This window comes from Elaeis guineensis, chromosome 4, assembly GCF_000442705.2.
Source record: "Elaeis guineensis isolate ETL-2024a chromosome 4, EG11, whole genome shotgun sequence".
Classification (NCBI taxonomy): domain Eukaryota; kingdom Viridiplantae; phylum Streptophyta; class Magnoliopsida; order Arecales; family Arecaceae; genus Elaeis; species Elaeis guineensis.
In genome coordinates, this window is record NC_025996.2 from 63978764 (window position 1) to 63996021 (window position 17258).

Sequence of the window (17258 nt, forward strand, 5' to 3'; positions counted from 1 at the left end):
TGGGAGTGTGGCGAAGGCTCGGCCGCCTGGGAGGTTTGAAGAGACGTTGTCGGAGGTCGAAAGTCAGTTGGATTCCCGGAGGGTCACTCCCGTCACGAACTTCGGCTGGAGGATATTTTATACCTAACAATATTTATCAAAGAAAAATGAAAATGGATATGGATAGATAACTATCCAATCCGTATCCGAATATCTGAATCTATGTATAACCCTATATAATTTTATATAGTATTGATCAATTTTTAAGAGAAATATAAAATTATATAAATATACTATTGACTTAATTTATCATTTATTTAATAATATTTTTAATTTTATAATCATAAAATTTAATTATTTAATTTATATCCATAATTATATCTATATTTTTGATACCTAAATCATATCCATATCTATTTAAAATAAATATATACATATAAATTTTTATATCTGAATAATATTCATATTCATATTTATATTTATTAAAAAATAAATATAAATATATTAATATTTAATTCATATCCGACCTTATTTCAACCCTAATTCCCTTCCATGGATCTACCGCTCTGGAATTCATTAAACCAAAAAAAAAAAAAAGGAAAAGAAGTCAAAGTAGAACTGCCTTCACACCCAAACTTTCCAAATCCTGGCGAATGTAGTAATCAAGTAGGATTCCCTTGCGCGGTTGCACCGCAAGCTCTCTCCAACTCCTTGTCGATGAAGGATTCCGCATCCTATTAAAGCAGGTACCCTCTGACAGAAGCTTCGAGGAAACCGAACGATGGCCCGTCGTCGGCGTCGATGGCAGTTCATAGAAAACCAGAGACAACGTTTGGCCACCTACAGGAAGAGGAGAGGAGGCCTCAGGAAGAAGGCCAGCCAGCTCTCCTCCCTCTGCGGCGTCCCCATCGCCGTCATCTCTTTCGGTCCCAACGGCCGGCTCGACACATGGCCGGACGACCAAGGAGCCATCCACGACCTCCTCCTCACCTATCGAAGCTTCGACCCCGAGAAGCGGCGGAAGCACGACCTCGACCTACCGACCCTCCTCGAAGCCCAAGAAGGCAGCCAAAACCTCCTGTGGGATCCTCGCCTCGACGCCATGCCCACGGAGTCCCTTCGAAACCTCACCAACTCACTCGACTCCAAGGTGAAGGCTATCGACGAGAGAATCCAACAGCTGCTCGAGGAAAATTCCAAGTGCAGCAACCAAGACAACAATAATTCCAGCAGAGAACAAGGTGTTAATTCCAAGTGCAACGACCAGGATAACAATAACACCGGCAGTGAACAGCGTGATGATTCCAAGAGCAGCAACCAAGGTAATAATAACACCAGCAGTGGACGAGGTGATGATTCTAGGGGTAGCAACGAAGGTAATAACAACACCAGCACTGAACAAAGCTTGCCTCCTTGCAGTAATCCGGTGGTCTTTGATCCCTTCCCTATAAATAAAAGGAACGCCTATGCGGAACTCTTTCATGGCCTGGATGAGAGTGGAAGATTTATTTATCCTCCTCATACTTCAATTGCCTTCGATCTGTATCCCATAAATTATGATGCTTCCATGGGAGTTGCTACCAGTGCTTGGTTGCCGGATTCTTCGTCTTCTTCTGTGCCAACCGACTTCAGTCATGCTATCAATTCTTCTTCTCAGGCATTCTCCTCCGTGCCATCATCACCTCTCATGCCACCACCATCCACCAGTAATAACAGAGCCTTTGGCAATGACCATCCCTTCTGCCCACCAGAGAGCAGTTTTGGTGATTTTTTCGAAAGCTGCGAGTTTCTGATGGGAGGTGATGATATAGTTGGGGCCAACACTTTCGGGGGTACTCTGACAATAGAGGAGCCATTGCCATCAGCTTTCGGGCCTCCGGTGCAGTGAAGCATTACCCTTCCCTACACAATTTTGTAGACTATATGCTTGTTAGAAGCAAATGATGGGTGGAGCTCAGGGCTAAGCTCACCTTCACAGTTTTGTAAACTAGATACTATGAGATGTCGGTGATGAGTGAAGGGTTAAGCCCACCTTCACAATTTTGTAGACTATATATATGCTTGTCAAGAGCAAGTGATGGCTAGAGCACAGGGCTAAGCTCACCTTCACAGTTTTGTAAACTAGATACTAGTTGGATGCAGGTGTGATGAGTGAAGAGTTAAGCCCACCTTCACAGTTTTGTAAGACTATTTATATGCTTGTCACAAGCAAGTGATGGGTAGAGCATAGGGCTAAGCTCACCTTCACGGTTTTGTAAACTAGATACTAGTTGGATGCAGGTGATGAGCGAAGGGTTATGCCCACCTTCACAGTTTTGTAGACTATCATGCGCTAGAATGATGTAACAGAGGGTTGAAGTCCAGGGTATACCCCGCCTTCCCAGTTTTGTAGTATTTACTATTTTATGGACTATATATTATTATTAGCCCGAGTTCTTTTTTCTTTTTCTTCCATCCTTGAATGTATTGGTGTTTAATTTCAAATTTAAGTAATGTCCACACTCCTGATCAGAATGGAGATCAAGTAACAAGAACATTCATAAATAAATATTTGATTATGGCGATATACATGGCCAGAAAAAGCAAACAGAAAAAAAAAAAAGGAAAAAGTCATATACCTTACTAAAGAGAACAGAGATACATAACTTTGTGCATGAGTAAAGTCCACTTATTTTTTTTTTAAAAAAATCCACATATAAACGCCTACTAATATGGATTGATTGTATAATCAATGCCAATAATTACCCTTCATCTTTGATAAGAATGAGAAAAAAGAAACTGTTGGGTATAAAATACCCTCGGCCGAAGTTTTTGGCAGGATTGACCCTCGCAAGTCTCTTCCGACTTTCGACTGCTATTGGTGAACTCCCATCACTCCGCCCAGACTCCTACGGGAGCCAGGCTCCGTCCTCAACTTCAACTGCTGGTAAGCCTTGTCCGGACTCCTACGGGGGCCGGACTTCACCTTTGATTTTAATTGCAGGAAGACTCCGTCCGGATTCCTATAGGAGCCGGGCTCCGTCCTCGACTCCAACGGCTGCAGACAGACTTCGTCTGGACTCCTACGGGAGCCGGACTCTGCCCACGACGTCAACCGCAAGCAGACTCCGTCCGGACTCCTACGAGAGTCGGGCTACGTCCTCAACTTCAACTGTTGGTAAGCCTTGTCCGGACTCCTACGGGGGCCGGACTTCACCTTTGATTTTAATTGCAGGAAGACTCTGTCCGGATTCCTACGGGAGCCGGGCTCCGTCCTCGACTCCAACGACTGCAGACAGACTTCGTCCGGACTCCTACGGGAACCGGACTCCTACGGGAGCCGGACTCCGTCCATGACTTCAACCGCAAGTAGACTCCGCCCGGACTCCTACGGGAGCCGGGCTCCGTCCTCAACTTCAACTGTTGGTAAGCCTTGTCCGGACTCCTACGGGGGCCGGACTTCACCTTTGATTTTAATTGCAGGAAGACTTTGCCCGGATTCCTACGGGAGCCGGGCTCTGTCCTCGACTCCAACGGCTGCAGACAGACTTCGTCCGGACTTCTACGGGAGCCGGACTCCGCCCACGACGTCAACCGCAAGTAGACTCCGCCCGGACTCCTACGGGAGCCGGGCTCCGTCCTCAACTTCAACTGTTGGTAAGCCTTGTCCGGACTCCTACGGGGGCCGGACTTCACCTTTGATTTTAATTGCAGGAAGATTCCACCCGAATTTCTACGGGAGCCGGGCTCCGTCCTCGACTCCAACGGCTGCAGACAGACTTCGTCCGGACTCCTACGGGAGCCGGACTCCGCCCACGACATCAACCACAAGTAGACTCCGCCCGGACTCCTACGGGAGCCGGGCTCCGTCCTCAACTTCAACTGTTGGTAAGCCTTGTCCGGACTCCTACGGGGGCCGACTTCATCTTTGATTTTAATTGCAGGAAGACTCCGTCCGGATTCCTACGGGAGCCGGGCTCCATCCTCGACTCCAACGGCTGCAGACAGACTTCGTCCGGACTCCTACGGGAGTCGGACTCCGCCCATGACTTCAACCGCAAGTAGACTCCGCCCGCACTCCTACGGGAGCTTGGCTCCGTCCTCAACTTCAACTGTTGATAAGCCTTGTCCGGACTCCTACGGGGGCCGAACTTCACCTTTGATTTTAATTGCAGAAAGACTCCGTCCGGATTCCTACGGGAGCCGGGCTCCGTCCTCGACTCCAACGACTGCAGACAGACTTCGTCCGGACTCCTACGGGAGCCGGACTCCGCCCACGACCCCAACTGCAAGTAGACTTCGTCCGGACTCCTACGGAAGCCAGACTCCGTCTTCTATTCCAACTGCGGAAGACCTCGCCCAAACTCCTACAGGTACCGGACCCCGCTACCGACTCCAACCGAACTTCGGCCGACAAGTCTGGACCCCCTGGCAGGCCACAGTAACGGACAACACTGCTCTACTCCCTGCGGCGGACCCTATGCAGCTCCATTACTCCCTGGCAGGCCGTATTAACGGCCACGATTCTGCTCCACTCCCTACGGTGGATCCTGTGCGATTCCACCACTCCCTGACGAGTCACGACAGCGGACGCCACTCCACTCCCCGTAACTGATTCCATGTGGTGAGCCACCGCTCCACTCCACTACCCTCCACAATAAATTTCTCCTGACTCTGAGCGGCCCACTACCAAACGGTTACAGGCGTCGCTATCAATTTGTTGCCCTCTCCGTCTATAAAAGGGGAACCCCAGATACGTTATTCTATAAGCTCTCGTTTTTACCTAAAAACTCTGCTAAAATTTTCGTTCGAGCACTCCATTCTTGTTGAGGCAGAGAACTGACTTGAGCGTCGGAGGGTCTTGCCGGAGCAACCCCACCTCCGGTTTAGACTTCTTTTGCAGGTCCCGGCGGCGACCGCGACTCCAGCTTCTCCGGCGTAAGCAGATTTTTGCACCAACAGGATTGGCGCTAAAGGAAGGGCGCAACCTTCGCGGTACCCTTGTTCTTAAAGGAGCGCTTAACGGGACCGCCTCCGGGCATCTTTTCTGGCATCCTCTCCTCCCTCCTCTACTTGGTCTTTGCCCGATGCCTCCCCGCAAGGCGTCCACACGACGATCCACGGCCTCCGCGGCTAGATCTCAGGCTCCGGCCTCACCTCCAGTTTCCTAGCCTCCTCCTTCTCCTCCGGCAACGGCAGTCGGTGCGGAGCAATTTGATCTGCTGGCGCAGCAGGTCAGAGGCCTCACTGAGGCCGTACAGGCCATGCAGCAGCAGCAGCAGCCGCAAGCATCAGCGCGCCTAGAAAGGGTGTCATCGGAACACCAGAATCTAGCGGTGGGGCAGGCCACTTGGGCCAGCCATCCTGTCTTTTCTGAGAAACGAACCCGAGGGTGGAGAGCCCTCAATCGGATCACGACTCCACCCCTGGAAGATCCCTGCCTCCGTTCTGCCAGAGGACCCTCGAGACCCGAAGTCGAGAGGATTTCCTGGACCGGAGACTCCAAGAGATGAACCGGCGGATCGAAGAACTCCGCCACGCTCCCCCCGCTTATGGTGAGGATATTTGCACTGACCCCCCTTTTCTCAAATGATCATGCAGGAACCGATCTCGTCAAACTTCAAGCTCCCCCAGTTCGAAAGCTACAACGGGACTTCGGACCCGGTTGATCATCTGGAAGCCTTCCGAATGATGATGCTGCTTCATGACACTCCCGACACCATTCTATGCTGAGCCTTCCCATCCACCTTGAAGGGAGCGGCGAGAAACTGGTACTCAGTTCTGAATCGGGTACCATCTTTTCCTTTGATCAAATGAGCCACCAATTCGTGGCCCATTTTGTCGGCAGCCGGCACCCCCGGAAGGGCTCGGAGTCCCTCATGAATATCAGGCAGAGGGAGGGGAGTCCATTCGGGCCTACATCAACCTCTTCAATGTCGCAGCGCTGGAGGTCCGAATTTGGACCAATCGGTAGCAATGGCCGCTCTGAAGGGCGATCTTCAGAAGAATGACCTTTGTTCTCCCTGGAGAAGAAGTACCCCAGAGACTTTGCTGATTTGTTGGCTCGGGCTGAAGGGTATGCCCGAGCGGAAGAAGCCTTCAAAATGAAGAATGAGGAGACCACGAGAGAGCGGCAGGCGGGAGACTCGAGTAAGCTCGCAGTCGAAAAAAGGTCGAGAGAAGCTCGGCCGCGTTCTCGATCCCCTCTGGCACAAGCGTGCCCATACTCCACCCCGGGTACGTAGGCAGAGAAGTCCGGATCGCGGGGTTCGGCGGGGTTCTCCATCGGGAAGATTCCGCAACTACGTCCCCCTCAATGCCTCGAGGACCCAGGTACTGATGGAGGTCAGGGAGCAGCTCCCTAGGCCAGAGAGGATTCGCACACACCCCGGGAAGCGCAACCCCAACAAGTTCTGTCTCTACCACCGCGACCACGGCCACGACATGGAGGAATGCATCCAGCTCCGAGACGAGATCGAGGAGCTCATCCGACGAGATCGACTCGACAGGTTCATCCGACACGGCCTGAGGGTAGAGAAGATCGGCCAAGGGCCCTGCCGCAACCTGAACCGCCAAGGAGGGAGGAGCAGCCCGAGATCAGCTTCCAATTAGGACCATCGACGCCATCACCGGAGGGCCTCAAGGAGGAGCAGACCTTCCATGACCATGGAGCTCGAAAAACCTACGGATGTACTACCAATAACTTCATTTTAATTAAAAGTTGTATATCTGCATGTCTTTGGCACTATCCTACATCTATAGGACAATCCAAACAAATTGTATCAGAAGCGAGAAGGGAACCTCGTCTCGACAAAATCGAAGGCCCGATTCCCTTTAGATCGGATGGGGGGAGAGGCCCTGCAATGCCCATATGCGCCCCCACAGCCCTGTTAGGGACAGGAGGAGAACCTCGCCCTAACTTGAGCAAAGTCGAAGGCCCGGTTCCCTTTAGACCGGATGGGGGGAGAGGCCCTGCAACGCCCATATGCGCCCCCACAGCCCTGTTAGGGACAGGAGGAGAACCTCGTCCTAACTTGAGCAAAGTCGAAGGCCTGGTTCCCTTTAGACCGGATGGGGGGAGAGGCCCTGCAACGCCCATATGCGCTCCCACAGCCCTATTAAGGACAGGAGGAGAATCTCGCCCTAACTTGAGCAAAGTCGAAGGCTCGGTTCCTTTAGACCGGATGGGGGGAGAGGCCCTGCAACGCCCATACGCGCCCCCACAGCCCTGTTAGGGACAGAAGGAGAACCTCGCCCTAACTTGAGCAAAGTCGAAGGCCCGGTTCCCTTTAGATCGGATGGGGGGAGAGGCCCTGCAACATTCATACGCGCCCCCACAGTCCTGTTAGGGACAGAAGGAGAACCTCGCCCTAACTCGAGCAAAGTCGAAGGCCCGGCTCTCTTTAGGCCGGAAGGTGGGAAGGGCCCAGCAACGCCCGTATGTATGCCCACGGTCGCGCTAGAGACAAGAGGAGGACCTCGTCCTAACCAGAGCTGAAACTTGTTACGACAAAAATGGGAGAAGAACCTCGTCCCGGCATCAATTAAAAGTATGGTCATTCAAAGACCAGAAGAGAAAAAGGGGGGGACTTTCCCCAACGGCCCCCTCGCAATAAAATTTCGTCCGGACTCCTACGGGAGCCGGACTTCGTCCCTGACCTTGACTGCAGGTAGACTCCGCCCGAACTCCTACGGGAGTCGAGCTCTGTTCCCAACCTCAACTGCTGGTAAGCCTCGTCCGGACTCCCACGGGGGCCGGACTCTGCCTCCTACCCCAACTGCAGGAAGACTCCGTCCGGACTCCCACGGGAGCCAAAACTTCGCCCCGACTTCGCTTACGGGAGCCGAACTCCCGTAGCCTCACCAAGAGTGGAGGAAAAATTCCAAGCGAAAAAGAAAAAGGAAGGCGATGGGTCACGTCAGCGATGAATGGAAAACAAACAGTGTCCAAGATGTAGAGAACCCTGTCTCGGCAAGGACTGGGGCTCTCATCAAGAACCCCAGATTTCAAGGAAGCTTTCAACACAAGCCCAAGGTAAGATAACTTCCTCAGGGTGACAGAAGCTCAGACCTCCGAGCTCGAGCCCTGATGGAGGCACCAAACCCGAATGGCCCCTGACGACTCTGCGGCCACGGACGAAAAAGATGGGTCGATACGATAGCAACCGAGTACCTCCGAACGACACAAAGGCCGAAAAGAAGCTCGGCAAACGATAATTCAACACATGAGTAAAAAGATAGTGGAAAATTACCTTCTCGTATGCATTATAGAGCCATTGAGGTTGAAGGAAAGGGATAACTAAAAGGCGAGCCGGCGTGGCAACCACCGGTAACCTAAGGACGACGTCAAAAAAAAAAAAGAGAAGAAAAAGAAAAGAGAAAAGAAAAAAGGGAATACAACAACGATAATGGCAAAGGAAAAAAGTTCGGCAGACAACAATTTGATGCAAAGTGCGAATGAGGTAATAAAGTCTCCTTCTCATTTTTCAATCAACAAGATGTACGTTACAAGACCCAGAGGGTTGGAAAAGAATACACTATTACAAGGCTCGGATACACGACTTGGAAGAGATACACCGGAGGCCACTTCAGGCTGTAAACTTCTCTTCTCGGTTCTGTCCAACCATATTTTTCGGTGCGTGTGATAAACATGCTCGGCTTTCTCCCGCTCCATCTTCGGAATCCCAACCCTAGGGGGAAAAGAATGGGATAGAGTTCAGGAGACAGCAAAGGCAACGGCAGCGGCGACGACGACCTGTTTCAAGAAGAATCGGGGTTACCCCGAGGATAGCAATGGCGTCGGAGATATGCGCCATCACCGAATGCCCCATGACAACCGCCATCCTAGGTGTTCCAGCAAGGTCGGCATGCGCTACTTCCACCATCCCCGCAATAAGTTTTACTGCCCCACCATCGGCGCCGACCGCTTCTGGTCTCTCGGCTCCGACGACATTAAGGATCCCGCCACAGCTTGTGACGATGACTCTGCCCCCTTGACCGGTGTCGCCCCGATCAGCTACTCCAAAATTCTCAGGCGGAATGTCTTCACCGGTTGTCCCCGTTATTAAACCCCTGTTGTTGAAGGGATTCTCCCTCGAGCCCCCTTTAAAGCGACGGGAACCCACAGCGGCACGATCGGAGAGCTCGCAGACTGCTGTTCTCCTCCTTGCACCCTTCCAAGACCATGGCATCCTCTTGAGATTGGCCTCCAGGGCGGAGGTCCTGACGGGGGAACCCCTTAAAGAGAATCGGGGGACTGGAAATGACGGAGAGCCGGTGAAGATGGCAAAAATCGGCGCAAAGGATGCTCGAAGTTGGAAGGGGCACCGATGGAGTGGCTGAGTGGCTAAGCTCTCTGGCGAAAGGAAGATGTCGTCCCTCTGGCGAAGTGAAGCCCCCCGAGGAAGGGCGGGGGGTTTAAATAGGCAACGGAGCCTAGCGCCATTATGGTGGCGAGTGTCCCTAGGCCAACCGGTGCTCACCACGTGTCCCACATGTCCCATTCGCCGCTACCTGGGGTTGACTGTTCGCAAACTTTTTTGGCACGACGCTTGGGATCACGTCCCGATGGGAGTTCCGAAAAGACTCTTCAGGTCGCCCTAATCGGAAAAAGGGCTCCGGCATGTGCGCATTAAATGCCAACATATCTGAGGATGGTTGCGCGCAGGCGTCAGGGGGAGAACTTTGGCTGCGACGACCTCTCTGTACTTCCTTCATTCGAAATTCAAACTCGAAAGTAGGGAGACTGGTGTTGGGTATAAAATACCCTCGGTCGAAGTTCTTGGCAGGATTGACCCTCGCAAGTCTCTTCCGACTTTCGACTGCTGTTGGTGAACTCCCATCGCTCCGCTCGAACTCCTACGGGAGCCAGGCTCCATCCTCAACTTCAACTGCTGGTAAGCCTTGTCCGGACTCCTACGGGGCCGGACTTCACCTTTGATTTTAATTGCAGGAAGACTCCGCCCGGATTCCTACGGGAGCCGGGCTCCGTCCTCGACTCCAACGGCTGCAGACAGACTTCGTCCGGACTCCTACGGAAGCCAGACTCTGCCCATGACGTCAACCGCAAGTGGACTCCGCCCGGACTCCTACGGGAGCCGGGCTCCGTCCTCAACTTCAACTGTTGGTAAGCCTTGTCCGGACTCCTACGGGGGTCGGACTTCACCTTTGATTTTAATTGTAGGAAGACTCTGTCTGGATTCCTACGGGAGCCGGGCTCCGTCCTCGACTCCAACGGCTGCAGACAGACTTCGTCCGGACTCCTACGGGAGTCGGACTCCACCCACGACTTCAACCGCAAGTAGACTCCACCCGGACTCCTACGGGAGCCGGGCTCCGTCCTCAACTTCAACTGTTGGTAAGCCTTGTCCGAACTCCTACGGGGGCCGGACTTCACCTTTGATTTTAATTGCAGGAAGACTCTGCCCGGATTCCTACGGGAGCCGGGCTCCGTCCTCGACTCCAACGGCTGCAGACAGACTTCGTCCGGACTTCGCCCACGACGTCAACCGCAAGTAGACTCCGCTCGGACTCCTACGGGAGCCGGGCTCCATCCTCAACTTCAACTGTTGGTAAGCCTTGTTCGGACTCCTACGGGGGTCGGACTTCACCTTTGATTTTAATTGCAGGAAGACTCCACCCGGATTCCTACGGGAGCCGGGCTCCATCCTCGACTCCAACGGCTGCAGACAGACTTCGTCCGGACTCCTACGGGAGCCGGACTCCGCCCACGACGTCAACCGCAAGTAGACTCCGCCCGGACTCCTACGGGAGCCGGGCTCTGTCCTCAACTTCAACTGTTGGTAAGCCTTGTCCGGACTCCTACGGGGGCCGGACTTCACCTTTGATTTTAATTGCAGGAAGACTCCGCCCAGATTCCTACGGGAGCCGGGCTCCGTCCTCGACTCCAACGGCTGCAGACAGACTTCGTCTGGACTCCTACGGGAGTCGGACTCCGCCCACAACTTCAACTGCAAGTAGACTCCGCCTGGACTCCTACGGGAGCCGGGCTCCGTCCTCAACTTCAACTATTGGTAAGCCTTGTCCGGACTCCTACGGGGGCCGGACTTCACCTTTGATTTTAATTGCAGGAAGACTCCGCTCGGATTCCTAGGGAGTCGGGCTCCATCCTCGACTCCAACGGCTGCAGACAGACTTCGTCCGGACTCCTACGGGAGCCGGACTCCGCCCACGACCCCAACTGCAAGTAGACTTCGTCCGGACTCCTACGGAAGCCAGACTCCATCTTCTATTCTGACTGCAGGAAGACCTCGCCCAAACTCCTACGGGTACCGGACCCCGCTACCGACTCCAACCGAACTTCGGCCGACAAGTCTGGACCCTCTGGCAGGCCACAGTAACGGACAACACTGCTCCACTCCCTGCGGCGAACCCTACGCTGCTCCATTACTCCCTGGCAGGCCGTATTAACGGCCACGATTCTGCTCCACTCCCTGCGGCGGATCCTGTGCGATTCCACCACTCCCTGACGAGTCACGACAGCAGACGCCGCTCCACTCCCCGTAACTGATTCCACGTGGCGAGCCACGGCGATAGCCATGATCCCACTCCACTACCCTCCGCAATAAATTCCTCCTGACTCTGAGCGGCCCACTACCAGACGGTTACAGGCGTCGCTATCAATTTGTTGCCCCCTCCGTCTATAAAAGGGGAACCCCAGATACGTTATTCTATAAGCTCTCATTTTTACCTAAAACTCTGCTAAAATTTTCGTTCGAGCACTCCATTCTTGTTGAGGCAGAGAACTGACTTGAGCGTCGGAGGGTCTTGCCGGAGCAACCCCACCTCCGATTTAGACTTCTTTTGCAGGTCTCGACGGCGACCGCGACTCCAGCTTCTCCGATGTAAGTGGATTTTTGCACCAACAGAAACAAAATCCTACCAAACAAAATTTCGAACAGAATTTCACGAACATATAAACAATCTGTTGTCTCTATGCCAATTTGAAAAGCTAAGCAGATAAAAAGGGTGAGAACATAAATACACACGACAGAAATAACATTTCCATCCTCTTCCACCCATCACCCTGGAGTTTGGCAATCTTAGGAAATATTCCAGAAAAGTTTGGCAACTTATCTACATGCTTCAGAAGACGAAACGACTGCCACGAGTCTCCCCTTGTCGGATCCTGACAACTTTGGAAATGATTATGTCGAAGGCCCTCTCGTCCAGAAGATGCCTAGTGAGGCCTGAGTCCCTCCCAGGAAGATCAGCTAGAAGCCCAATAGCAGCTGCTTGCTCTTCAGAGATCCCATTATTCTCTGCGATGACCTTGATCAAGTTGCTGGCCCGGCCAGCAGCACCACAAAGGGCATCTGCCAACTCTTGACCCATGTAAGGTGAAACATGGCGTAGGAGTTTAATAGAAGCCATAAGACGTCCCTCTGTCGAGCTTCCGCAATGTGAAGCAAGCTGATGGTAGCGCCAGAGCTTTTGATGGCAGTGACCGCAAAGATCCCAAATTTCAATAACCAGAATCAAGAAATAGAATAATAAGAAAAGCAAATCAAGCAATGCATCCTTAGTCAATATCAAGCCATTGAAAGTAAATCACACTCAATATACAGTTATCATTCATGGAGTTGCTGTATCTTCTTTTTGGAGCTCGGATGCTTCATATTTGTGATAGCTTTTATCTTCTCAAGATTAGCCTCAATTCCTCGTTGTGACACAAGAAATTCAAGAAATTTTTCAGAAGTCACCCCAAATGCACACTTAGTCGGATTCAACTTCATCGGATGTTGTCGAAGTGTGCTAAAAGCTTCTTCTAAATACCGAACATACTCTAAAGCTTGGGAGCTTTTCACTAGCATATTGTCCATATATATCTCCATGTTTCGCCCGATTTGTGCTTTGAAGATCTTATTGACAAGTCGTTGCACTACAACAAAACTGGTTATTAGCGACGAAAACTTTTCGTCGCTAATAACTGATTTTCGTCGCTAATACATATTAGCGATGAAATTTTAATTGCTAATATTTGAAATCAAATCAAATTATTTATCTTGCTAGTTTATAGGATAGATTTTTTTTATTAGAAAATTAAATATTTATTTTCAAAATTATTCTTTTGTTACTGTTAAACATATTTGTATATATAGTTCTGTAAACTATTTGAATGAGAAGAACAATATAATACATTCAACCATTTTTGTTTAGAATTCAGTATGGTATTAGAGCATTCTTCTTCTTAAAAGGCTCTGTCTTTTGAAGAATCCAAACTCTCCATTCAATCCTTGCACCAATATTCTAGCTTGATCACAATCAAACTATCAACCACAAATTTTCTTCTTTGGAAATCCCAAATTCTACCACTGATTCGAAGCCTTGGCCTTGAACATCATGTCACAAGCTCTCAAAAAACAACTGATGAAGTCATCGATTCAGTTGGAACCAAAAAAAACAATCCAAATAGAGAGCAATGGATATTGAATGATGGGCTTCTTACCTCATGGCTCCTTGGAAATATGAAGAAGAAACTCTTAGTATTATCTACAGATGGGATACAACCTATTCAATCTGGAAAGCACTCCATGACTGGCTGTTGCCCAACACCGAAGATAATGAGACTCAACTCAAAAACAGCCTTTATGGTTTATCAAAAGGGACTCTATCATTGGAGGAATATATCAAAAAATTCAAGAAAATTTGAGACAAACTCGCTGCCATCAGAAAATCACTTTTCAATGTTGACAAAGTTTTTAAAGTCTCAAAAGGACTTGGAAGCAAATACAAAGAATTTCGAATTGTGATCTTGTCGAAACCTCCATACCCTTCTTTTAATCAATTTGTTATGTCTTTGCAAAACTTTGAATAGGTTTTTCTTGCTGAAGAAAAGTCCTCCATTGATCACAATCATGGCTTTTTTGGCCAATGAGGAAGAGGAAGAAACATGCATGGAGGAAGAGGAAATTTCAGAGGACATGGTCCAACTGCTTTTGTACAAAATTGTCCAAACAACAATAGCAACAATTATCAAGCCTCAAACTCCACATTCCCACCAAAGTTTAATAGTTGGAAAGGATCATCAAAACAACAAAAAATGGAAGCTTGTCAAATTTGCGGAAGAATAAATCACATTGCCACAATGCTACTACAGGTATGAATACAATATTAGAGATGAAAGCATTTAAGAAGCATTGGTCATAATGAATCTCAATGATGACAATGATCCAAGCTTTTATGTCGACTTTGAAGCAACTACTTACATGACAAACCAAAGAGGTAACTTACAAAATTTAAAACCGTATTTTGACACAGACATAGTTTTTGTTGGGAATGGGCAAGCTTTACCCATCACCCACATAGGTAAAGCATTGCTCAAAACCTCACGAGGTAAACTTCACTTAAATAACATATTGATAATGCCCAAACTCAAAAAAAATTGTTATCCATGAGTTAGCTTATTAATGATAACTCTTGTACTTTTGAATTTATAATTCTGATGGTTTTGTTATAAAAGATCAGAAACAACAGGTGCTGGCCAAAGGGCATAAACAAGAGAACTTATATGCACTCAAGGAAGGACAATTTGAAGCTCTTGCCTCGGTCAAAGAAGCATCTCCAGAAATATGACATTCTCGCTTAGGACATCCAAATTTAAAATTCTTGCAAACTTTAGAAAATAAGAAAGTTATCAATGTTTCAAATTGGTTAACAAAAAATACTTTATGTACTAGTGGCCAACTTGAAAAATGTTGGAAACTTTCCTTCAATAAATCTGATTCAGTTTCAAATTTTTCTTCTGAAAAAATTTATAGCAATTTATGGAGGCCTGCTCCCACACTTTCTTCTCAAAAATTTCAATACTATGTGATTTTCATTGATTACTCGCTATACATGGTTATATCCTTCAAAAAATAAATCTAATTTTTATATGTGTTTTCTTAAATTTCAAGCCTTTGTTGAGAATCACTTTGGAAGGAAGATTAAAATTTTTCAAAGTGACGATAGTGGTGAAGTCACTTCAAATGAATTTACAAATCATCTAGCTCAGAGTGATATTTTCCAACAACTCTCTTGTCCTCATACATCGGAGCAAAATGGGCTTGCTGAGCGAAAACATAGACACATTGTCGAAATAGGATTGACATTACTTTTCCATGCTAATGTTTCTTTAAAATTTTGGATTGATGCATTCTTAACTGTTGTTTATCTTATCAATCAACTGCCTCTCTCCTCTATCGGTAAGAAAACTTCATACTTTAAACTTTATAGTAAGAATCCTGATTACTCTGGATTACGAATATTTGGCTCTCAATGCTTTCCTTATTTAAAAATTTTTGATTTACATAAATTTTCTAAGAAAAGCATTCCCAGTGTCTTCTTAGGATATAGTCCTCTCCACAAAAGGTATCGCTGTCTAGATTCACACACTCACCATGTATATATTTCACGTCATGTGGTATTTAATGAAAATTATTTTTCTTACTTATCTTAAAATAATTCTATATCTACACCCTCTCATGATTCTTCTATCTCCACTTTTCCTAATTTAGATGAATAGTTTTCAAAAAATATGATGAATACCGCAACATGTGAAGATTTCGCAAATATCCCTCATAATCCATTGTACTTAGATTCACTAGATTTGCTTGAACCCGATTCAGTTTCTCCTTCATCATCTTCCAACAATCTCAATCTCATTCCTTCCAATTCTGAACTTGCTTTTATTCCATCATCTCCTTCCTCTCCATCAATACTTGATCCATCCTCAACTAATACTACATTTTCCTTATCTAATGACCATGTTAACCCTTCCATATCTCCTCCCACTACTCGACCTATTCAGGAAATTAAGCATCCTCCATCCTACCTCCAAGACTATATTTGCCCACATATTCAAAAACCCTCACAATTCCATAATGCTCTTGTTATCTCTCTTCAAGAGCCCAAAACCTCAAAACTGCTCTCAAATACATGAATTGGAAGGCAGCCATGCAAGATGAAATTGATTCCCTACATTGTAACCACACTTAGACTCTTATTCCATGCCCACCTAATGCTAACGTTGTAGGATCTAAGTGGATCTTTTGAACCAAATTTAAAGAAGATGGCAGCATAGATAGGTTTAAAGCTTGCTTAGTCATCAAAGGATACACACAAATTCCTGATCATAACTTTGGTAAAACATTTAGCCCCAGTGTCAAGGCACCAATCATTCGAGTCATTTTCTCTCTTGCTGTACATTTTCAGTGGCCTCTCAAATAATTAGATGTCAAGAATGCATTCTGGCATGGTACACTCAATGAACATGTTTTTATGGAACAGCCTTCCGATTTTGTGCATCCACAATTTTTAGATGATGTTTGCCTTCTCCACAAATCCCTTTGTGGTTTTAAACAAGCACCTCATACTTGGTTTTCTAAATTATCCACTTGTCTTATTTCTATTGGATTTACATGTAGTAAAGCAAATTCATCACTCTTCATTTATCATCATGGTACTAACTTTACTCTTTTGCTTGTTTATGTAGATGATATTATTATCACTGGCAGCCATTCATCCTTTATCTCTCTCCTTATCCAATGACTTAGCAAAGAGTTTTCTCTCAAAGACTTAGGCACACTACATTATTTTCTTGGCCTTAAAGTCAAATATTTTTCTGGTGGTCTCATCCTTTCCCAAACTAAATATGCTTGTGACCTCCTAGCCAAAGCCAACATGCTTGAAGCCTCAAAAATCAACACTTCTATCACCCAAAAACATAACCCACTTCCAGACAATCATGACCCAGTTGACCCTACTAAATTTCATTGATTATGCGGCTCTATCCAATACCTTACCTTCACTCAACTTGACCTTATCCATGCTATCAATTTCATGTGCCAACATTTTCAAAATCCAACCCATAAAAATCTTCATGCTATCAAATGCATTTTGTGCTACACAAAAGTAACCTGGACACACGATCTTTGTTATTTAGCTCAAAGCTCTCTCACTCTTAATGCTTTTTGTGATACAGATTAGACAGGTCGTCCCACTACTAAGAGGAGCACCACCGGCTATTGCATCTTTCTTGGATCAAACTGCGTGTCCTGGGCCTCCAAGAAATAATGCACTGTATCTTGTTCAAGTACTAAAGTTGAATATCGATTATTAGCAACCACTGCTACCGAACTTACATGGCTTCAATATTTATTCCATGACCTCGATCTCCAACTTGAATGTCGTCCTCTTCTTCTTTGTGACAACAAAAGTGCCATTCACTTGTCTCATAATCTGGTGTTTCATACTCGCACCAAATACATCACCATTACTTATCATTATATACGAGAAAA

The 17258-nt window shown here is 47.7% G+C and overlaps 1 protein-coding gene and 1 pseudogene across 1 annotated transcript; one reads left to right on the plus strand and one right to left on the minus strand.

The window, feature by feature from the left end:
- The first annotated feature begins 712 nt into the window (after window positions 1–712).
- Window positions 713–2238, plus strand: LOC105061531 (uncharacterized). The gene has a single exon (XM_010945609.3). The coding sequence runs from the start codon at window positions 761–763 to the stop codon at window positions 1865–1867; it is 1107 nt and encodes a 368-aa protein (XP_010943911.2). The 5' UTR covers window positions 713–760; the 3' UTR covers window positions 1868–2238.
- Window positions 2239–12063: 9825 nt separating this feature from the next.
- The window catches only part of LOC105061532 (U-box domain-containing protein 44-like), a 43308-nt pseudogene continuing 38113 nt past the window's right edge, over window positions 12064–17258 (minus strand).